Below are 25,151 nucleotides of genomic sequence, written 5' to 3'. Positions count from 1 at the left end.
GATACTAAAAAAAATATCAAATCAAATAATTTTGCCGAAACTCCTCTCATATTATCGACGTCAGCATCCGCTAGTGCTTACAAGTATCTGCAATACATGTACATGTGTGTATATAAATATTAATGAATATAGAAAACGGGCTAATTAAGAACCAAGCGCGGTAAATGATGCGCAAAAAAGTTTTTATTTTTATTTTACATATTTTCCAACCATGACTGCGCGCCGACTAAATTTGTCAGACTTGAATCACAGCTCCGGTTGGAGTGGTAAAATCCTCCCTTTTCCTAATTAAATCGATTCGATTTAATTTTTGATGCTATATGCATCTAAATAAATGTAAAGCGAAAAATATTACCTCAGCCAGGGTATAAATATTAATTCTTATTATTGTATCTTTCGATAATCTCTGATCTCGTTAAATCCGGGAAAGATATTTCCCAATCATTATTCATGATCTTTATAAAACGCACCCCGTCCCGTTACGGAGATCATTCATCCGCATCCGTAATGAGAATAATCTACCTCGGTGCGGGTGCTCGTAGAAACGCGAGCAAATGCACGCGAAGCTAACAGCGCACTCGTCCATAAGCAGATGTGCCATATAAGGAAGCATTGGGTAACGTTATGAAAAGCACCCCATCGAACGCTACATGCTACGTGATCATCTTATAGCCTGGAAATACATCTATATTTCTTTAGTGCTATCCCCACACAATATACTGCAGTTTTGTCCATTCAAAACGTTTTATCTCTTTTTAAAAATTATCATTTGTATTTACATCAAAATGAGTATTGCAAAATTAATTTATTAATTTATTAGTAAGCGAAAAAAAACTTGCAATGTTTATTAAGAAAAATGTTTTTATTAACAAACATATGATGTAAATTTATTTTTTAATAAAATTGCAGTTAATTAATGTTCAGCTCTCACGTTAAAAGCGAATGAAGATATGATAAATATATTTATGAGACACTCATCTTTCACGATTTAAGTTTGAAGAGTTCGATATAAGAGCGAGGTATCTAAACGTAGTAAATAATCTTTATCAGATTTGTTTTACTTAAAAATCCAAAATACATGGACCTTACGAATATCAAAAATCAATATCTCATTCTCGCGCTGAAGGTCCTCGAGTTTCGGCTTATTCGTAGCTCACGTCCATCCGCAACCTTCGTAGGGAAATCTCGCTCACGAGATCCTAATGTAAAAACCCTCGTCCGCTCAACCGTGACCGCGCGGCCGTATTCGCGGCGGACGCACGCGACGCGGCGACGGTCGCGCGTGATTTCCCGACTCGATGACCGCGCGCGAGAGCTCTCGCGAGCGCGCTCTCGTCGCGCTGCATCCAAGTCGACGTAATCGCGACGGGGCGTTTCGGACGACGCGATTACACGCCCCCATAACCCAGCTCGAGAAAGCCCGGTTGAAGACCTAGGCAGGCAGCGGCCTACGTTGGTCTCGCAGTGAGAGAAAAACCGCGTAATGACAGCGCCGAGTCGACCCACAATGTAATTCAGCGAGCGGTCTGTGCCGCGGTCTCCGCCGACACCGCCGGGTTCTTTTTAGTATTTTAGTTCCATATCTCACGCGAGAAATATAAAAAAGATTGCGACACAAGACTCGCGGCGAGAGCCGCCGGGGGTGTGCAAGGGCTGGCCCGTTAGGTGGTCGTGGGCTTAAGGAATCGAGGCGCGGTTTCGCGATTGTTCGCGCGGCCAGCACGCCGGCTTAATTGGACTGATAGAGTCGATTCGATGCTCAACGAGCCTTTATGCCCCGTGACCCACGCCGGATAAAAGTAATAACTTAACTGAAAGGTCAAAGGGTGCTTATCGCCCGCGAGAGCGAAGGGAGCGAGGCAAAGGAAAGTAAGAATGGAGAGAAAAAAATGAAGAGGGAGAGAAAGAGGGAGGCGAGAGAAGGAAAAGAGAGACCTTGAGCCGAGGTAGACTGCCTTCGGGATAAAGCGACTTTTCCATGTATCATGTATTATTTTATATTCTGAGATCTCGATTTTAATTTTGCTCAGTGGATGATGCAATTAAAGATAATTAGGAGCTTTTCGGAATTTTAACATTAAACTGTATAGCTATATAGATCTTTCTCTCTCTCTCTTATTTTAATTCGACAAAGTATAATTTCCATTTCTCTTTTTCCGAGATGTTATTAATTACAGCAACGCAGAACATTGTAGGGGAAACGTCAATTATATCTGGCGCAAAATGCGGTTTGGCGCGTTGAAGATTAATCTCGCAGAGATGACAAGTTTAATTACGGTACGCCGTAAGGATATTAAATATAAATAGTAATGATAGTAATAAAGCGATAACGGATTGGCCCCGCTCGTGCCCGGCGACCAGTACGTGTAATTTGCATAAACGCAACCGCGTACGAGATGAAATCCATCAGAGAGAGTCTAATAGTGCCGCGCGTTTGTTAGAGGCGCAGTAAAGATGCAATTTATAAGAAATAATAACAGCACACGGCGAGAAACTTCAGTGTTGCTAAATCTCTCTCTCTCTCTCTCTCTCTCTCTCTCTCTCGTGCGCGCGATTCCGCCGTGCGGTATATAACTGAAAAACTTTTTTCTCTCGGATGATAACGCGCGCCTAATAGCCGCAAAAGACGACGGTGAATTGTATCTCGCCATTACGTCGTTTACGTATCTGTAGCCGCGATCGCGTATTAATTGTCGTCCGGCGCGTGAAATGTCGTCGTGTGTGATTTAGGACTCGAAAAGTACTCGAACGCACGACACGCGGCGTCACTCCGGTGCGGTGATGAATTATTTGTACGAGGTATCTGGATTATGCGGCACAAAGCTATACACGCGTAATCGCATGGTAGATTCAGAAATAATTAAGTGACGTTAAGATGAATCAAAACGCAAAGCTTTACTGAAGATTGTAACAATTCGCGTATAAAATGCGATTTAAAAATGTCGAATTATACTGCTCGGAAATAAGATGGTTTATTGGTGATATTATACTTCATTTATCTATAAACACAGGAGAATGGTAAAAATTGTTTAATTGTACAACTAAAAGAAGAAAATTACTCATTTATTCATTAAATTTCAAAATATCAAGAATAATATACATATATACTAATCATATTTGCTTGATATTAAAATATAATATAATAAAAGCCGGCTTTTAATTAAACATAAATCAAGTTGCCACACGTCAAGATATTTAAAATTCTGTTATCTTTCTTGAAAAAAAAATTATTTTATAAATCAATCATTAAATTTAGAAATACAAAATAGCAAAATTGTATGTTTTAAAAAATATAAAAAATGAAAACAACGTATATGACGAGAACAGATTTTACGTTTTGTCAAAGGTTTAGAATATGGCAGTTATATAAGAACACAAAGTACACAGGTTGCATCGGAAAATGGGCAGTAATTAAGTAAAGTATGTGCGCAGCCCGCGCGCGGGAAATCGTGCGTCCGTAGTTCTTGTTAGCGTTTGAGGTATTAAAAGATCGCGACTTACGTGACTCCGAAAGGGAGCATGCTCGTATACTTTCGCGCGTATCTCTCGGTGGATCAGAAAGACGCTTCCGTGATGATATGAGGATGAAGTAGACGGTCAGAAAGGCAACGGAGCGCCGACAAAAAAATTGCACGTGGAACGCGACGTCGACGGCAATACGTTACCCCTCCTTCTGTCGTATGACGCGTGTTTCGAACGGCCATTTTCTCGTAAATCTTGCTTGTCCCTGGACACGAATAAATCTTGCCGTCATTTACATTATCGTGCGTAATTTTTTGGCGTACCGGTAGGTGTAATGAAGCGGCCCCACGGCGCACCGGCTGGCGCCTCGGGAAAGCAAATTATCGATCACACGAGACCGTTTAAGAAAAAAAAAAGTTATTACCAACAAGGACGCTTAAAATGAATAATCGATCGATTTCATTTATAACTCATTAGAGAGTTACAAAAGTTACAAAAGTTTGAAAGTTTAAAAATCAAAGACATAGGTACGTTGGAAGTGGAAATGTTTCTCTTTCCTTCTTAACGTTCCAGTTATTGCAATTAAATGCGATCGAAGCGAACTTTATTCTTACAATCTTAAATTACAATTTTTATGCAATGTTAATAATTGTATAAATGTAAGTGGTGAGTGTAACTTAAGATTTTGTATCGAATAGGGGAATTACACGCTTAATATCGCATGGCAGTTCATAGTTTCAACGAGGTTTCGAAAATTTGAAAGAGGTGTCTTCCGTTATTAATACAGCAAAAAAGATACGTACTAAGAACGAATTTCTGTGTGAAGACATGTGATATTGTATCTAATTTTATTCCTAAATTAGAGATATTCGTTGCTAATTATTATTGTGATACCTTAATTGGTTATATTTCCTCCTTGTAGTATTCCTAATTCCGCCCTCTAGGAATGTTCATTATACCTCCCATTTTTCGTAACTGATCTGCCTTTAGGATATCTCTGAAGCTCTCTCAGCCTCCTGTCCAATGAGTAACAAGATCTTTTTCCGAGAGTAAATCTGCCAGGCCGGATACTGATCACATCACCCCACTCTATAGTCCGTGAAACCCCATGGACTTTCTTAATTCTTTAAAAGGGGATACCTTTACTAACCTTACGTGCCCTATTTCGAATTGTTTCTATTTCCAGCATATATTATGTGTCATTATTGTATTTTTAACAAAAAAATATATAAGAATGCGATATTAGGGACACTTTTTTTTAATAATTTAACACTATCAACACGAGAATTAAATCTTTACTCAACAAACGCACTTGCAGACAGGACGAACCTCTAAGCGAAGAGGAACGGCGTACGTGGTTCACTGTCCCATATGTTCAGGGCATTTCGGAAGATTTTAAAAGAGTTGTTAAAGAGCATAATGTCAACCTGTCTTTCTTCAGTTTAAACAAACTTAATAAATTTATCAAAGTACAAAAAGACGTTCTCCCAACTCAATCTAATAAAAATGTGGTTTATAAAATATCCTGCAAAAATTGTGACGCATCATATGTAGGCCAGAGGAAGAGGCAATTAAAAACGCGAATTTCAGAGCATCGTAACCACATTCACAGAAATACCACGACACAATCTGTCATCACGGAACATAGATTAAATTTGGATCACGAATTTGATTGGGAGAACGTGGAAATTCTAGATAAAGAAAGATATTTATCAATAAGAAGATTAGTCTCGGAAATGACTCATATAAAATTACAGAGAAATAGTATTAATTTGCAAAATGACACCGAATTTTTACACCACGCATATATAGCTGTTTTAAATCAATTGTAAACTATGCCCATGAACGCTTCTTATTGGTTAACTAAACTTGGTGACGTGTCGAGTTCTCTGGCGTTGTCATTGGTACTCTGGATCCGATATCATAACAATATATTATCTTATAGACACAACTATTTATGTAAAACGTTACCGATGTTTTGACTTGTGACACGCTTCTTCTTTTCAAATTTTGTCATTTCATTGCTGTGTAACGTGTGGATAGGACGGATAAATCCCTATTTGTATGGTATACGGCTTCATGCCCCACGTTCACTTTGACCTTTTGGTGAGTCTATAAAGCTTTTTCGTTCTTATTTCATCTAATTATTTTTAAAAAATTACAGATAAGGATCATTTGGTCCACGTTAATTCGAGTCTGTAAGCTCGCCAGTTGATATGGGGAACGTGCGGCAAATCGCTTGTTAATGCTGAGGATGGCTCAAAAATGAGCCGAAACGTTCATATTTTTCAATGTACTTCAAGAAGACGAATAAACTGATTCCACGCACGAAGAACCGCGTCCGACCCTAATAGCCTTTTTTCTCTCTTATTTTTATTAATTTAAATGAGAGGGCTGGCGAACAAGCAAGATCTTTGTGCTAAAATTACTATATTATAAACAATACATAAACAAACGTTTCGGCCCTAAATATGGCCTTCATCAGTGTAAGAAAAACAATAACCTTGGTCGTTGAAATTAAATAATTAACGGAGAAACTAAGTCGTTACAGAAGATAAAACCGACACTCGCTTACATTCCTATTTTCGTGTCGATCCTTTTCATTTCTCGCAGACGCCGGTAACGCCGCTAATTCCATTCGTGTACAATTAATTCGATCTAGTGTCCACAAGTCGGTCATGGAAAGGATCTGTCTCTACTGTGTCCACAAGTCGGTCAAAGATTGGATAGACCCGATGCCGATCCGAATGTCCTTATGCGGATTATAGTATAATTTATATGCAATAAAATATATATGATGAAATTAATGTGAATCTTAGTACCTTGATTAAGTAGAGATATGACTTTTTTTATGTCAAAAAATGCCACTTTTTCTGTTTTCCTTCACAAAAGATAGTTAAAGTAAACTTTGAGCACATTTATGCCATATATGAAGATTATATTACGATAATCCTAGACCAAAATAATGCGGTTTAGTTACATTCTTATGTAGGAGTTTTTAGTCAAAATTTTGGTTTTTAAAAATGGAGTGCGATATTAGACACAATTCCCCTACATTCATTCTTAGACGTTTCTACGAATGAATATATACATTCATTCTTAGGACATCTTTCTAATTTCATATCTATCGATTTATTTATTGCAAAACAGTAAATTTTCAACCCTTTCTTCGTCGCTTATTATACCATACAGTTTGCTGCAAATTACGATTCGACCTTTACTTTAGACTACCACGATCTTTCGTCGTTCCAAGCTCGCCTTCCGCCGCGGCGTCTCCCGTGAGAATCGTAGCGTACCTGCGTCGAAGGGGGTCAAGAGCCGAGTCGCCCCGTCTTTATCCCGGAATTAATTACCCATTAGCAATTACCCGCGTCCGACGAGCTGCGCGCGTTCCCTCGGAACGTCGGCGGCGTCTCGGCGCCGCTGCACCAATCGCTATGTTTCCCCGTAGATATCCGCGAATGATTCACCGAGGGATTAGGGCCCCGGGGCCCTTCTCTCCCTCTTACCTCTCTGCTTCTCTGCGAGAATCAATTGAGCACGTTAAGCTTAAATATATACGGCGGGGCCTCGCGCGCGCGCGATCCGAACGAGAGAGCGGGCGTTGCGCGCGCGAACTGAATTATGTGGCACATTTTGACAATTAATAGTCGCTAATGAAGACACAATCGGGCTGCCCCGGAGCACTTTCGCCTTTCACCCCGTTTCTTGGCCCGAGAGGAATAACGTAAGGAAGGATATCACAAAGAATCGCAAGAGGGTTCCGAGAGAGGGAGGGGCGGGGAGGGGCCTGAATCGGTCAAACACCGCAGCTTCATAATTCTCTGGTGTAATTGAGAGCTCAACTTCGAGGCCGCGATATTCCATCGCTTACCTATGTTACGGTGTGTCTGTCTGGGTAAGTGTGCGAGCGTTTGAAAAAATTAAATTTATTGTTTATGCGCGCATCTCTCTCTCTCTCTCTCTCTCTCTCTCTCTCTCTCTCTCTCTCTCTCTCTCTCCCTTTTCTTTCCCTCTTTTTCTCTTCTTTTCAAATATTTTGTATAATAGCTTTTTTATTTAATATTTATTACAAAGATGTCTAAATTTACTATCTCTTTGTGTAACTATTAGAAAAAAAAGTAGCTCTTGGACTCTGAAACGTTTTATCATCTTTTTTCATAGAAGCATCTGACAGAAGTAAATAAAAGTACTTATTTTCTCATATAGCTCACAATACGATATGGAGTCTAATGTCTATGGAGATCCTATTCCATGTGTGAAGTTTCTTATCTTCACTTGAACAATAGTTCATCTTTAACCCATATATGTTGAGACGTTAAACGTTATATATTTTTATCTATATAGATACATATATTTTTTCATAGATTATTACAAGCACTTAAGTAGGTCGAAATATTGTCTTTTAATTAATAATTTCCAATTTGATTGATAATAATTCATATTAAGGTGTCTATCACATTCCGTTACAATATAGATCAACAGAAGGAAGACGGCAGCAATTACGTGAATTATAATCCAATAGATCCGTGTCGAAACACGCAAATTGCGTCAGTTTTCGCGCTGACGAGACGTCGGCGTCGGGATGCCGGTCGCAAAATACGATCGTATCGCAACGGAGGAGTATAGTCGAGACTAGTCGCGGGGTCGGACGAGAATTATTAACGCGCGATCGCGGATTAATTATTATTACCCGGCTGATTTGTTTCAATTTGTAGGAGGACCCTTTGATCGCGACCGAATCGTGTTTCCGTCGCGGCTCCGCTTGGTGTCCGCACCGGACCGGATTTATTTCGTTGGGGAACGGCCCGGCCGTGGCCCTGCGCCACGGTACCGGTGCTCGGACGTACCACCGGTGGGGCACCCGCGACGGTACCCTCGGTACCTGCCTCCGCTGTGACACTGAAATATCGCGAGAACGATTTTCAAGTTCGACGGGCGAGCGAGCGAGCGCGGCCCTCCTCGTGACGCGGCGCGCCGCTCGTTTGTCACGGCGCGCAAGGATACGGCACGTACGATCGATAACATGAGGCCTCCGTGTGACATCCTCTTCCTCCATCTTCTTCTTTCTCTCTCTTCTTCTCACCTCGCAAAACCAAAATCTCGCCATTACGAGAGACGAGCTTTTTATCACTTTTTTAAATGCCTAATGTCTGACTACTTAATTCTTCTCTTGTCCTACGCGTTGAATCTAATTTGTTTAACTCTATCTTTTAGCTCATTGTTTGATATTAATTTTTTCTTATTATTAAGATATTGATACCATACGATGTAATATTATTATGCTTACTCCAAGGTAAAAACGTGAATTGTTTTATATTTTTATATTTTGTTGGATATTTCTCTGTAGAAATATGATTTTGCCCTCATGTGTAATTTTCAAAACAACTTTACATTTGATTATATTTCTCTGCAAGAGAAAAAATTATCAGAGAGCTGGTTTTTTCCTTGGGGAAATAAAAAAATATCACACACGCACACACAAAAGCTGCATTCCCATGCAGTCATTAAATGTATCGTTACAGATATTTATTAAGATTTAATTCTTGATATTTTTAAAAGTCCAACTATATCAAAGCGGATATTATAACTATACAACGAGATTAAATAATCAAATATAATTTCGATATACGTGAGTGCTATCATAATTCTTCATAGTCCTCTCTTGCATCACAGATACGCAAGAGTATGCATTTCAGATTGTGTCGTCGGAAAAAGACGGTTGCAGAATCTCGCGAGAACCAAACGAGAAATAGCTGAAGACAACTCTCTATAATCCACTGCTGTTGCTACACGTTAACCGTTTTCCACATCTGTGTAGATATACGGAGAGCACGTAGAAGAGTATCCGCTAACTTATTACGTCATTACCTTTGAATTTTATCCCCGGAGCAATTTGAAGGTAGAAATGTGAAAATATAAACGCTCCTTCGACTCTCGTCCGTTACTGCTTACGGAAATGCGAAACAAACGACAGCGAAGGGGTTTCCGCCCTGCGAAACACAAAAACCTGCCCATCTGACATGGTATTTACTGAAAAATGCAAATGGCACGTTGATAATTAAGGATGCGGAATATGTCGTAGTGTGACACTGTTTTTAAGCCTGCAATATCACGCCGTGCTCTACTAACGTTCGAGCACCCAGTATTCATCGACCGCAATTAAATTTCACAGAAGTAACTGTGTTTTATCACTTGTTTCACTATAATCTATAACCGTCATACGTTTTACAAATATCGGATTATATAATTTTCCACATTATGGAAATAATTTCCGCTTTTCTATATCGCGCATTGTTGCGACATTTTTGCCTCATGATCGTGTTTGAATTCCGTTCCGTAGAGTGAAACACGCTCGATTTATAATAAACACGATGCTCTTGATCGATATATCTCACGATAAAAAAATATATATAATAAAAATCGTATAAAAAATATAACATGGAAACCTCGAACGCGACAGGAATTCATAAATCGATTGATACACGCATCTCGTGCCGCTCGTAACATCATCTGTCATGTGTTAACGCATTGGTGTATCCCGGTGTCCTTACTTTCCACGTATCTACACTGACGTTTACATGCTTTTCTAGATTCTAATTAAGTTAAGATACAATATTTCTTGTGCTAATCTTATGAAACACAATGATCGTGATACATATTCTTATTCGAAAAATCTCCATCTCTGCTAAAAATGACAGAATACACTTTAGTGGTGGAAAACAAATAGCAATAAGAATTAAATCGGCATCAAAACTTTTCACATTTAATCCTTGCTTGCTTTACATCAGGAGAATTTTTAGGCTTTTGGAAATTTTGAAGATTAGAAATGTTATCGATTCGTGTAAAAGAAAGTGTATTCAATAAAACATTCGTTCGTGAATTAATTCTTTCTTCTACGAGCGACATAAGTTTTTCTAGAAATATTATAGAAAAATCTTTTTTCAAAAAATTAGGTGTTTTAGGAATCATCTTTATTCATTCTTCATATTATTTACATCTCATTCTTTATATAATTTTATATCTTATTCAATATAAAATAGTTTTCACGGTAGCGTTTCGCTTCGGAAGTCCATCTCGGTCTCAAAATCGTGTCACCAAGGCAACGCGATGCGACAGGTTTGCGAAATAGGAGCCGACGAGAGGGTTCAAGGGACGGTAAGAAAAACGAAAATGATATGAGCGGCCCGTGATGGAAAGAGCGACGGAGAGGCCCTGCGATGAGCGAGTTCTGCGGCGAACGTAGCTGGCGTGCGAGAGGGAGAGGGAGAGGGAGCGCGGGGGTGTTGTGAGAGTAGAAAAAGAAAATAGAGCGAAGGAAGGCGAGGCCGACGCATTCTTCGCAGGAATGTAAATCAAGTCTCTCTCTCTGTGGCCGACGGAAAGAGCCCAGGCCGCGCCGATGCCGGCGGGGGTGCGCTAGCGTCCACCACTAAATAATTACAAGCTCTTAATTAACGACGAGGGCCGATCGTAAAGCCATCCGTGACCGCGCACGAGCGCGCGGGGCCTCTCTCCCCGCTCTCCCTCTCCCTCTCTCTCTCTCTCTCTCTCTCTCGTCTGTGGACGCATGTTTCGAGATTATTTAAACGAGCAATGGTAACAAACGTTATACGGACATTACGGACGGACCTTACCGGATCGTGGCCGCCGTCGCGCCGCCGCGCTGTCCGTCGGTGACTGGCGACTGGCCTCTCTCGCGTGTACCCGGTGAGCACGGAAAAAAAGCTGGAAAAAGAGATAAACGATGCTCGGGCGCGCAGTGAAAGAAAAGAAGAGACAGAGAATCGAATAAATCTATGAAATGTCTAAATTCAAAAGCGAAATTTATAGAAATAAATATTAGAATTACGTCATTTACGTAAGTATATATTTTATTACTGAACTAATATATTACTGAAAAATATATTTTAAAATTTGCATATTTATTTCTCTCAAATCGTATTAAATTAATATTGTAAATTGTCTAGATCTGATACGGATAAATAGCTCAAATATTTGCATAACGATGTTATTGTGTGGATACTGTTGAAGGCCATTTCCTGTCGGAATGTCTATGGATTCATAAAATGGAATGTATTTTTATTAGAATGGATATTCGATTGGCTATTAACCAATATTACCGATGCAAATTTATACGCCTTTGAAATCCAAGGTCGGGCATTTGCGCCGAACATCGCGAATGCTCTAAAGACAGGAAAGAACGATTACTCTAAGCATCCCAAATATCGCAGTTACTTAAGGAACAACAAGCGATTAAGAAAAAAATGCAATTACAAAGCTACGCGTTTTGTATGTTATTAGCGCTATTAAGGTAGATGAATAATTCCTAATGTAGGAATAAGGCAATTCATCTCGCTTCAAACCAGCGGTAGATTTCCAGAGACTTTAATTGGCGTAAGCCGGAGCTTTAATTAGCGCAATCTCGAGCTAATTACGCAATAAAATTGCATACGAGGTGCAGCAATATTGCTGCATCAGATCGTCTGTCACCGAATTGAAAAACATGCGCTTGTCATTGTCACGTTTATAGCAAATTCCAAATTTACTTGTCCACTCATCTCGTTCATATTAATATTGCGATATATGTAACTTTTAATACATAATGTTGACTGTTATATTTAAATGTCCACTTTGAAAATTTGTCGCATCTCTTAATGATAATATAAGCTCGCCATTATCTGTGTAAATTCAGAGATAATATGACACGCGTATATACCTTAATTCAGGTTGTGTAATTAAAATGCTTCGTAATTATTTCGCATTACATATCGCACGCGAATATTATACGATGAAAAATTCAATATTAACAACACGTTACGCAATGCGTTAGCTACGATCATATCAGGCCTTATTATATTGTCACAGGTAATTAAATCCTGGGTGAGAAGCGCCAGACGCTTTCGTCTTTTTTTTTCTAAAGGTTCCGCGATAAAGGTATTAAATTTGCCCGTTGTATCGCGATCAAGTACGTTCATTTAAAACGTAGACAATGGCGGCGCGTATAGTCGGCGCTACGATGCTATATAATTTACACGCTCGATACCTGCAACTCAGCGTAATACTGATTCGGTTGCACATGATTAAAGCTGGCCACACACACTTTTTTGTAACAGTAACAGTAGGATTTCGACCAATCGCGTTGCTCGATTCGAAAACGTACGGCCGTACGTTCCCGAATCGAGTAACACGATTGGTCGAAATCCTACTGTTACTGTTACGAAAAAGTGTGTTCGGGCCCTAACTCAGCTAACAATAAGTCGATCGGAAGGATATCTGCAGTAATTATTTCGCTAATATCGCGAAGCTAATGTTGTATTCGCTGCAGAATTGAATAACTTTTTGCGTGTTCTATGTGCTGCGTTCCCTCATAAATTTGAGTAGGTAAGATAAAGGAGAAAAAAGTTGCCGCGATCAAGCTGGGTGTTGAAACACATTTGGAGGATACGCATATTGCGATATTGACGCGCTGAAATTCTTCATGGTAGATACTCAGTGTACCCATTCTTTCACTGAGAAAAGGTTTCTTTGGACCAAATAAGGCTCATGGTTGGATACGGCGAATCGAATATTTTGTTGAATCAATGCAATCGTTGGTTTGTGATAATAGTGAATATTCTGTTGTCCCAAATTAATGTACTTTAATAGTTAATGAATCTGATATTGGCACGAACGAATATCTTTTTGCATCAATTGAATATTTCTTAATAGTTAAGGAATATAAGTTTGGCACAAAATTATATCTAGTTGCAAAGTTATCCGATCCAAAAATTGAAAAACATCTGATCCAAAAATTCCGTTTGTTAATTTATAGACGGTTGATCCAATATTAAATCTTATCCGATTATATTTTATCAAGAATATGGTTGATGGCAAAGAACAAGACGTCTGTTGTAGTCGTGGATATAAAAAGCAAGGTAGAGAAAAACATAAGTTGCTATAGGCTGTGGCGGTCAGCCGCCCGCCACGAGCAAACTTGAGAACACTGGAGAAACCCTGTCGAGCTGTTCCTAGATATAGGGGTCGATGTTGAATCTTAATTTCGAGTGAAAATACCGGCGATGCGCCGCGTAGCGAGCGCGAGCCGAACCCTCTCGCCGCGCACTGCGCAGCATTGAGCAATTATATTCCTTTAATTAAGAAATATTCAATTGATTCAACAAAATATTCGATTCGCCGTATCCAACCATGCATTTATTATCTGTTAACGAGCCTTATTTGGTCCAAAGAAACCTTTTTCTCAGTGTTGAACAAGTAAAATATTTGGAAAAAAGAAATAATTGTTAAAATTTATTAAATGGTAAAGAAGAAACTGTTATTTTTTTATTAACATCATAATGACATCAGCCTAAAATCGTAAAAAATATATATATATATATAATATATTAGCCAGAGGTGTACATCCTATCCATAGTATGTAATTAAATATAGTAATTACGGCCTAAAAAAAAAGAGAAGCGCCCTACACGCTGAAACGCCCTTGAATGTACGAGCAATCGCATTAACGTATCACACGTGTAAATTACGTTCGTCTCCGTCGCGCGGAGAGGAGGTTACGGCGAAGGACTAGCAGCTGATATCGTTCGGGAATGTTTAATATGTATCGATAACGGGTGGGCTTTTGCAATTTGCTGAAACGCGCTTCCAAGAAAACGTAATGGCATTAACGGCCGAGAAAGCGAGCAGGGCGGGGGGATGGAATTACATTGATTATTCGTGTGATACGAATCAGAGAGTTTCTTGGGGCCGTCCTCCGACGTTTGTCAGCGACGGTTGACACAGAGTCCGGTTATAATTTGCGTAAGAAGCACGGGCACGTGAGCGTGCAATTATATCCTCGTCAAGTCGACCCTGGAGGGTGGCGGGGGGAGGCGGGAGGGGGGGAGGTGGCGGCCGCGGTGGCGGAGGGCGCTCCGTATCGACCGGCGATTAAAATATAATTTGTGATTAGGCCACTTAACGAGAGCGATCGCCCAGATTGGAGGCCTATTATGCGTTGGTACGTGACGACAAACTATTACGACGTAAGATGTAATTGCGGGCCGTTTATAAAGCGGCCGCGGTGGCGTTAAGGGCAATTTACACTTCGGCTTGCCCTCTATCGATCGACGATTTTAAGAGCTGGACTCGTATATTACCGCGGAATCGCTTCGAGATATTACAGTAGGCGTTACATTGCGCGACGTTATTTGCCAACGTTCTCGTTTATGCGTCGCATCGGGAGACGCAATTGTTGAATTGTCGAAGTATTTTGGCGAAACGTGCTATTAGAATCAAATGTAACAGCGCGCGGCCGACGATGCATACTGTGTGGTTAAAGGGTTAAAAATACACCGCCTGACCTCGACTACGTTATGCAAAACAACGTATCCCAGAAAACTCTACGCTCCGCGCGCTATCCTTTTCTCTGTACTAAATGGGCGGCGTATAATAACAGCAATCAATGAACAATGGCACAATAAATAACGAATTGGTTATTCATTCCAATTATAATAAATAGCACACGGATAAACGTAAAGAATTTATTCAGTCGCAATGAGATTCGATTACGTTTGCGTGTGACAGGAAATGCATTTCTGTATATATATTCTTCAGCAACATTGAAGTATAAATTATTTGTAGAACCAAGCTTAATTTCGTCAATCTGTCTCCCCTTTCTTACAAATTTCTTACATATTATTAAATATCTTGATATCTGAATATTAATCAAAGAATTTACTCATTGAAGTTGAACAATTGGAATAGTAAAATCTTTTTGTCTGCTTGTGTTCTTGAAGTTTAATTCACCAATCAGAAATTTTTGTCTTTTTATCTTAAAATAATATTGTAATATAAATATTTTTATCTTAAAAAAAAAATTTTTAAATAAAAGTATTCTACAAACAACAACAACTTGCTTTATTTTAATTTCTATTCTATAAAACAATTTATCTATGTATCAAGCTTCTGTCTAATGATTATAATTATTTATCTTGTTTATTTTAATAAGGTTAGAGAACTTATATCACCGCAATCTTAATTAATATTATGTGCCCATTAAAAATTGCCCATAAAAATTTCTAAAAATATTTGAATATCTGTAATTACATGTCATAAAAGAAGGTAGATCATTTCTTTAATAAATAGCGAGTATTATTCGTTCGAAAAGATTATAAGTTCTGTCTATTGATAAAATTCTGCCGAGTGCAATTGCGAGATAAACAAGCGCGTTCTAACGGCCGCGGCGCGCAGAAAATAATCGACCGCGTCGTACGCATCAATGAGAATTACAAGTGGGGTTTATTCTCGTTCCTGCTATATACATATGCGTGCGGGAATGAAGGGGCACCAAGACGAAGGTGGAATACACGGCTGGTGCAATTACACGTCCACTGTATGTTCGGGATACGAGGTACGAACGGCGATTACCACGGAAATCGTGTGTAATCTTTAATTAAAATTAGAGCGGCTCTCGCGCAATCGCAGCGGGGTTGCGACTAGAGAGGGAGGTGGAGGAAGAAGAAAAGGAGGAAAAAGAAGGAGAAGAAGAAGAAGGAAAACGGTCCGCGCTCTAATTCATTGGCTCTCACGGCGAGCCAGGACTCGTCTCTCTCTTTCTCTCTCTTTTTCTCTCTCATCTCCTCGCAGGGGACTCCTATCTTTCCCCAGCTTACCTGCGGGTTTCGTCGGGAATTTCTTCTCCCCCTCACCCCCTCATCATATTTATTGGGATTCGGAGTTTTACGATCGGCGTGAATGCACCGGGAAACGTCTCGCGATGAAATTGCGCTCTCGCTGTCGATATCGAACGTTCTTAGGCGCCCGTATCTTGACGATTATGATCCACCGTGTATACGAGATATGTAACTTGCGCTTGCGACGCGAATGTTGTCGTACTTAGGGCCAAAGCACATAACATGGCGTAGCGATATACGACGGTCGTAGACCCCGACCTGATAGATCAGGATACGCCAAAGCTTGTGCGTTACTTACGTCCACGACTACGACTGTCATATGTGCTTTGGCCCTTACTCGGGACTCAAGTCAGAGCGCGCGAGTCGTTAATGAATTAATAAACTTGCGGATAGGGTGATGATATTAATATATATTATCTCGTTATTAAATCGTGATGAAAGGCATGCCAAATGGTCGACTGTGTCATAATTTTCGATATAAAACAGCCAAGCTTCTCAACGGTAGGAATAAATGTTGGGAATATAAATATGTATTCTGTAAGTCTTTTGGTGCTTTGAAGCACCATCCATGTCGTAATCTTCTGAATACCTTTGCGAATTAAAATCATGACAGCGCATTCATTGTAACAATTAAATTACAATTATTACATTATTGCGGTAATTTTAATGACATTGCATAAACCCATCAAGTTGATACATCGCCCATTACAGTGATATATTACGGACACAGCAGATCCCAGATCCATAGTAATTTTCTCCATATCGACCCAAGAGGTATAAACTGAACTGCAACCGAGCGTCGGGGATGACACGTGGGGGCAAAAACAGGAAGAGGCCTCATCCTCGGACGTGGGATGTACTCGGCAAAACCGAGCGGCATTATTTCAGAAAATATCTGATCGGCCGTGACGTCGCGTACCGCGACACTGGCTCGCGTACGGCACATGTAGCTACACGTGTTCGACGCACTTTATCGCGCATAATTAATCCGGGACTAGTCTCCGGCGAGAGCAATGAGTCCGCGCACGGAAGAAGTACAATTTTCTACGCCACGTAGCTCCACGCGGCTCACGAAGAACTGTAATAGAAATTGATAGGACGCGCGTTCGATGTGTTATGCTGCTGTCCCGTCGCTCGTCAGAGTATCGCCCTTGCTAATTTTAAGACAGAAAGTATAACATAAATATTCGGACAGTAATGTAAATATTAGTACATTGTAGTTATTAGGAAGATAGTGCTTATGTTTGTATTAAATTTTATATATAAAATAACAAACATAATTTAATACAAATTTAATGCACATATATTTTATACATTAAATTTATTATAAATATTAAATTATAAAAATGTCATTTATTAGGACATATTAAATTAGAAAAATTTCATTTACTGCGAGCAATAAATTATAAAAATTATAAATGTATTGTAAACTAGGCACCCTCTATTTGTCTTTCTCCAAAAAATATAAATACAAAATGTATATACAAGACGCATCGCGCTCGCTGCGAAGAGCATCTTACATGACGTATAGATATAGGTGTTCAAGGATATACTTATTACTTTACGTAACAGGACTGATAATGAAGCGATCTTGGCCAGGTCGAGGTGGTGTAACGCGCATGACTTTTAATCCGATAATCGGCGCTGTGCACACGCATCCAAACCTCTGGCCGAGTTCAGCTCTAGGCCGTGAGTTCTCCAACAGATCGAATTGACTCTCTCTCCATCGGCCATTACCTGGTCACGGCTGTCAGCTTGGGTGCTCGCACTCGCCAGCGAATAATATAATAAATCACGCGGGTAGAGAGTACGATACGAGAGAGGCGACTTCCCTCGGCTACCAGAGCTACGTTTCTAACGCCGGACCCGCGTTGTATCTCTCCCGTGTACATGACCAGCGGGTGTATTATACCTCTACCTACGTACGTTCGTGCCTAGGTATATCAGCGGCGCCGCGATCTCACGACTTCCATGTTTAGCCACGCTCCCCGTCGCGTTTGTTGCTGTTGCTGCTGCTGGTCATAAGCGAGAATTTGCGAGACAGTAACAACGACGACAACGATGCGAAAGAGAGAGAAAGAGAGCATTGATCGTGCTTGCCACTTCTCATGTTTTTCCGCTTGAAATTGTTATGTAATTCTGTGTGACGGCATTGATCGCCAATGCCGCGCGAAACACCCGGTTGCGACCCGAGGATCCTAGAGATACTATTATTACGGTTCGGTGCTTTATAGAGCTTTTACGATGTTTGTTAACAATCTTCTCTCCATACTCTCTTTGAAACATCTAGGTTTTATTTATTGAAAATTTCATTAAAAATAATTATTAACAAAATATGTTGTTGAGTGAAAAAAGAGTGATCAAATTATTTTGTTGAAATAGATACAAAAGATTTTTAGTTCGTAATTAACAATCTAATGAATTTCTAAATTAAAAAATTTTCAGCAAGTTGACATTTTTGCTGATATTTTGCTGATACACTTAGTTTATTCTCTCAACACAACAAGCGGAAATTCTGTAGAAATCGCAGAATTAAAATTTACATCACGATATATGATAACAAGTAATGCTCTTCTTACGCCTGCAAAAATCATTAAATTACATTCTACAATAATATATTTATGAATATATTTATCTACAAACTATATATATTTTTGGCTTAAATTTATATATATATATATTAAAAAAAAAAAAAAAAAAAAAAAATTAGCAGAGCGTGGTTTCGATCCACGGACCTCTGGGTTATGGGCCCAGCACGCTTCCACTGCGCCACTCTGCTAATACGGTTGAACAGCCTTAAAACTTAAAGTTCCATGTTTATCGTAGTTAAATTCTATCAGAAATGCAATTTATAGTTGTGCCACTGCTATTATTGCAGAAACACCTTAACATATATATTATCTTGCTTTAAAAAGATTAAAATGTACCATATAAAAAATACAGATATTATATTTATATGTGGTACAATTAGTACATACTACATACAAAATATTAATTAAATTTGCACGTTTTTAAGTAAAATTTTTTACATTACCTGTAATATTTTTATATACATGTTTTTTTTTATTACTTTTATATATTTATATGCATATGCATAAGTTCTCTTTTTTAAATTTATAAAATTTAAAAAAATTAATATTTAAGACAGCATATCTCTGAAGACATGCAAATCTTTATGCAATACTTTGGTCATAAATTTCTTGAATTGCAATAAATTTCAAGCTAATTAAATTCCAGCCGTTTCTTTTGCCTCGAAAATGATTATTTTAAATAAGAATTTTTAATACAATTTTCTATTATCTATGATTATTTTTATCATTACTTATATAAGTTTTTTTAATTCATAAAATTTCTAAATTTAATGTTTAAAAGAATATATAATCTCCGAAGATGTCGCAAATTTTTTAAACCCTATGACTCTTTGGCCTTTCAATTTTCTGGACTGTAATTATTCCAAGCTGATTAAAATCGTTTCCTCTGTTTCAAAAGTGATCATTTTGACACGGAAACGGGTCGATATATTTCGCAAATATAAACAACGCGGAAACCCGTCTTGGCTTACTTGGAGTTTAGACAAGTCTGATCGTCATGTAGCAATCTTTCTACGCACCGTGGTCCTCCGTGGTACAAAGGCAACGTAAACGAGATTGCGACGAGGATTGACGCGAGGAAAACGGTAGTCGAAGAGTTAATCGTAAATAATGGCCCGGAGTTCGCGCACGTTCGTGACACACGATAGAATGTATGCACGAATTCTTAGATTGGATAAACGCGAATGTCAGGTGCCCGCGAGGCAAAGAACGCGAGCACTATTATTAACTCGTTTTATAGCCGGTATCTAAACTGCGAATAAACGAGCATTAATTATGTATGGACGCAATAAAATCTGTATTGCGCGTGTCGCGGATAAGCGAATCTCACGTTTTGTTTTTATTATTTTCGACGTCGGCCACAAATCTTCGTGATATATGTATCACCCGTTCGGTTTCGCAGACGTGTTTTGTTGATAAAAAAAATTACGTAATATTTGGTGATTTATAGTAAACGAAATGTGCGTAATCACATGGTGTGAATCTATTTTTATGTTTCGTACAATTGGATTCTCTTCAGAAACGTAAAAGTACAAATTACAGTAGTAGGCAAAATAAATCACACAAAGTGAATAGATATAATAAAAGTTACAAAAATATTCTAAAGAAAAAATAAATTAAGATGGATAAAAAAAATTAATTATGGTATTCATTGCAGAATTTATTCATTTTTATTATATTTGCAGTGTACGAAAAATATTAAGAGATAAAAGAGAAATTTATTGAAAAGAGGAAAAAATGTTAATTAAATTGAAAAGAGATATGACTTAGAAAGCAAAACACTGCAAACATAAAGCGTGCACTGGCTAAATATTGAAAAACAGACAATGATAAATAAATCCGCTAACAAAATCTGTCTCCTTCCTTTTTTCTAGTCTGACATCGTCCACCAGAGTGTATACGAACTGGTGCACAGTGAAGACCGGGAGGAATTGCAACGGCAATTAATGTGGAATTCTTTCCTGCCTGCCGAAAGTGCAAGCCTGCCGTTACACGACGCACTCTCGTCCCAGCATTGTCATCTGCTCGAACGTAGCTTCACGGTTCGCTTCCGTTGTCTTCTCGACAATACATCCGGTTTTCTGGTACGTATACCTACGCTGCTTAATGCCGCATCGCTTGTACTTTTGCGTATGTTACATTTTTAACCGCACTAACGCACACAATTCAGAGCGACGAAAACGGATTTTCGAGATATGCTCAACATATAATATTTATTAGAAATCATCCTGATATTTTTTCATTAAAACTGATTTATTATAAATTCAATGGGCTGTCAGTTTTTTAATTTTAATTTTTAAATTAAGTAGCTTCATGTTAAAACTGAAGTCGAATTATATTTAATTAAACTTTTAAATAACTTTAAAAACTTGAAATTAGAATCGAATATCTTAATTTTTTTCAAGAGTAAAAAATTATTTAAAATTTATTAATGACCATATCAATATGTAATCTAAACAATTTATTCGACATGAATTTATTTCTTAAGGTATATTTGCGTTTGTTTGGGAACCGAGAGGTTCTAATCCTATCTCGGGCACTCCTTCGTGAAAGCACGTAAACGATCTCGAAATCTTTGCGGCAAATGCGCCACGTAATTACAACAAATGGCATGCGCGCTGGCTACCACAGGCAAGGACCAAGCCAGGTAGGAGCCATCAGGACGACGTTCCTTCACGGTTCCCAAAAGCGACGTGCCGGCATACAAAACAGTAATTAATAATTTCACTGTCGTAAAGGGAAGAGGAGCGAACTCTCTTCTCCGTTCCATAACACCGCCACATGCTCTCCCGCTCTCTCGCGTAATTGCTTTTTTTCCCCGTCCATCTCCTCTTCCAGATCCTCTCTCCCGGGTTGTTTCCTACTTACCCTCTCGACCTACTATCCATCGAGCTGAAACCGCGTAGGAATGTGTTAAATTGTTGTCCACGAAGTATCGGTTTCAACAATCTCTTCGTAATTTTCGCGGGACATCGGACGCACGTCAATACAATCGAATTACATTATAATTTTTATATATGATAACACTATAGGTGTGTGTCGCCAACTTAAACGTTGTTTTATCGAGTATCAACAACTTTCACTAAAGCGACCCATGTCGCTTGGTTTGTACGATGAAATGTGGCGCGTCAGATTGGCTCTCGTTCTCTCGCAACGATCATTCCTGGCGAAGCACCCGGTGCTCGACAGATTTCCTGAATATTCCCGGATGAATTTTGAACAGCGCTTACGTCAACGGCCTTAAATCTAGGCCGTGAGGCCGATATTCCCCGCGTAAAAGCTGGACGTGTATAATCATAGACCCAGCCAATGAACCGTGACAGCGCGCGGCGAAGATTGAAACGATAATTCGTCCGGACGGCCGAGCTGTCCATCGTTGGTACCGTTGTCCCGACGGCGTTCAAGAAAAGGTATAAATCAAGGGCCAAACAAAACCAGGTTCTCCCCGGACGAGACGGGAGGGAGGGAAAGAGAGGACGGAGACGAGGGAAAAGGAAGGGAAGGTCGGGCAGCCGGAGTACGTACGAAGACGCGGCAAAACACTAATTATCTTACGGCAAACACACCGTGGACGCGCGCAGGTATACCTCGGTGTCGAACGCGGCCGGACGGCGGTATTATCCTGGGTAAAGGACGCGGGGCGCGCGCGCGAGAGAGAGCGAGAGGAGCGAGTTCCGCGCCGCGCCAAGTTCTCGCAAAAGTTCGACAAAAACGGCGCCGCTTTGACGTTTATGAAAATGAAACTGTAATCGTAAAAGAGTTTACGGCGCGTGGAGGCGCACCGCCACCACCACCTCCTCCACGGGACCTGCCCTTGGCGGCATCCTTCACGACGGGACGGGACGTACCTAGCTACCGTGTGCTTCTGCCGTTTTTTGCGACCGCTCCATCTACGTGAGATCCTCTCCTGTTAGAAGAGCGCCACGGGCGTCTTCGATCTGTCACTTGCGGATGTTGCGTTCTATAATGAAACTACGAGCACTCCAAGAATATCATATAATAAAATATTATACGTAATACTCTCTAAAAGTTGAAGAATTAAATATCGCTCAAAACGAGTGAAATTCAATGGATATCTATAACGATATTTCTGCACCAAGCAATCACGGTTTTTTGTGCAACAAAATTTAGTTGTACGATATTTTTTGTCATCACTTTATAGACACTACGAATTATTTATTGCAGCGTCTCGACATCAGGGGCCGAGTTAAAGTACTTCACGGCCAGAACCGGAAGACGGAAGAGCCACCGCTGGCCCTGTTCGCCCTGTGCACACCGTTTGGGCCGCCATCGCTCCTGGAGGTGCCGCAGAAGGAAGTGATGTTTAAGAGCAAACACAAGCTGGATCTCGCGCTCGTGACGATGGATCAAAAAGGAAAAATGCTCCTAGGGTATTCCGATGCGGAAATAACGAATCTTGGTGGCTACGATCTAGTCCATTATGACGATCTGGCCTACGTTGCCAGCGCACATCAAGAATGTAAGTCCATTTTTATATTTATCGCGGCTAAAATAACTTTATCTAAAGAACGGCAAAAAATAAAAAAATCCACTCTTGAATAAATATTTCCTTTGTTCTTAATCAATAATAATTATAAAATATACGAAATGTAACTAAAAGCGAATTAATATTAGGTATTACCTGCAATTATTTTATACAATATTTTGATGATGTTAAAATTTCGTTGATAGCAAAGCTGATTTTGCCGAAGCGACATCGAATTATCTTACGAAATTAGATATTAGCAAATATTGGTACAATTTTAATCTATTTTTTTTTCTTTTTTTAGTATTAAAAACCGGTGCATCAGGCATGATAGCCTACAGATTTCAAACGAAGGACGGCGGATGGCAGTGGTTGCAGACTAGCTCCAGGCTGGTCTACAAAAACTCGAAACCAGATTTCGTGCTGAGTACTCATCGACCTCTCATGTAAGTTTCAGCGTTACGTTCGGTTACGCCGAGACGAGCGAGGGCAGCGATACAATTAATTCACATTTCAGGGAAGAGGAAGGTAGAGACCTGCTCGGTAAACGTACGATGGACTTTAAGGTGAGCTATCTGGACGCCGGCTTGACCAACAGCTACTTCTCGGACAGCGATACCCTGACGGGGTCGGTCATGACGCCGACGTTACCGGCGCAACCGGCGCCCCAGAGAGTGAACAGGCGATATAAGACGCAGTTGCGGGATTTCCTCACAACGTGCACACGCAAGCGCACCAAACTCTCCGCTCAGTCGTCGGTCTCGCCACCGGTGACTCCCACAGTCGCGTCCGTGGATTATCTCGCGGCGGATACCAGCACGGCGGCCGCGGTCGCTGCGGCGTACAGTAATTTGAACACCATGTACCCGACACCGTACCCGCCCACAGCGGTGGCGGCGAGCACCGATCCATCCCTGACGACTTACATCGGTCACACGGGCAACTATCATCAGACCCTCTATTCAGCGAGCGCGTTAGATAACAGGTGAGGTGACTGAGAGTATCTAATCTTAAACATTTCGAGATTTAAATTAAACCACTTCAAACATCAATCCACAAGACCGTGCATTAATCGCTATATATATATGAAAACGCGAATGTATAATGAAAAAGAAGATACACATCGACAAAGAACTTTACATTGCAGCTAAATCTTTTTTTTTTACATAGGTATCTCACAGCTGCGACGGAGAACCTGTTTCAATACAGGCCGTTGGGCTCATATTATCCGGAATATCACACCGGCACCGCGTATAATGGCTTCATCGACGTGTCGTTGCCTACGTACGAGACCCATCAGCTGACCAGTAAGACGGAGGAGAAGCTCTACTGCCAGCAACTCGGTAGTGGCGAGTCGCCCAAATACAGCTATGTGGAGACGAGACACCCCGGAAGCGTCAGCGGTTCACCCTACGCCGCCAGTCCCGTGGCGAGCGTGTCCACGATGCATCCAACGACAACCGATATGAATGCGGTGCGCGCCGGGAGCAGGCACTCTCTGGAGGGTGGCGCGTCATCCAGCAATTCCGCCGGGAGCTCGCCGGTGACCAGCGCGGCCAACGGTATGCTGACGCCGAAAATCGAGGACGTAAAAACCGAGGTGTACAGCAATGCCGAGGCGCCGCGACAAACCGTGTTGATGTGGGGCGCGCCGCCGTCACGCACACCGCCCAGAAACAACGGCAGCTACAGTCCCCCGACGCCGCATTCGACCCACTCGTCCACGCACTCGACCAACACCACCGGCGATCCGCTCAAGTCGCTCGCGGAGATGAACTCCATGAACGGGGACTGCAAATGGCGACAAACCTCCCCGACGGATCAACAAGTGACTGCGCCAAGTCCGCCAAGAAACAACAAAACGCAACAATCTCAACAGCAGCAGCAGCAGCAGCAACAGCAACAGCAACAGCAACAGCAACAGCAACAGCAACAGCA

At 40.5% G+C, this 25,151-nt stretch overlaps 1 protein-coding gene and 1 non-coding gene across 2 annotated transcripts in view; one reads left to right on the top strand and one right to left on the bottom strand.

The window, feature by feature from the left end:
* LOC112466804 (circadian locomoter output cycles protein kaput-like) overlaps positions 1-25,151 on the top strand; it is a 33,038-nt gene that overhangs the window by 4,209 nt on the left and 3,678 nt on the right. The window contains exons 2-6 of the mRNA XM_025035128.1: positions 20,602-20,811; positions 22,913-23,207; positions 23,518-23,659; positions 23,731-24,198; positions 24,384-25,134. Coding sequence (XP_024890896.1) covers positions 20,674-20,811; positions 22,913-23,207; positions 23,518-23,659; positions 23,731-24,198; positions 24,384-25,134 — 1,794 coding nt within the window. The 5' untranslated portion in view covers positions 20,602-20,673. The remainder of the gene's footprint in view (positions 1-20,601; positions 20,812-22,912; positions 23,208-23,517; positions 23,660-23,730; positions 24,199-24,383; positions 25,135-25,151) is intronic.
* Trnam-cau lies at positions 18,844-18,915 on the bottom strand. Its single transcript has one exon. It is a non-coding gene; the product is annotated as a tRNA-Met (tRNA).

The sequence above is a fragment of the Temnothorax curvispinosus genome, unplaced genomic scaffold, assembly GCF_003070985.1.
Source record: "Temnothorax curvispinosus isolate PA1 unplaced genomic scaffold, ASM307098v1 QBEX01016573.1, whole genome shotgun sequence".
Taxonomy (NCBI): Eukaryota; Metazoa; Arthropoda; class Insecta; order Hymenoptera; family Formicidae; genus Temnothorax; species Temnothorax curvispinosus.
The sequence above is the reverse complement of the archived record's forward strand: the minus strand, read 5'-3'. Positions and strand labels throughout refer to the sequence as shown.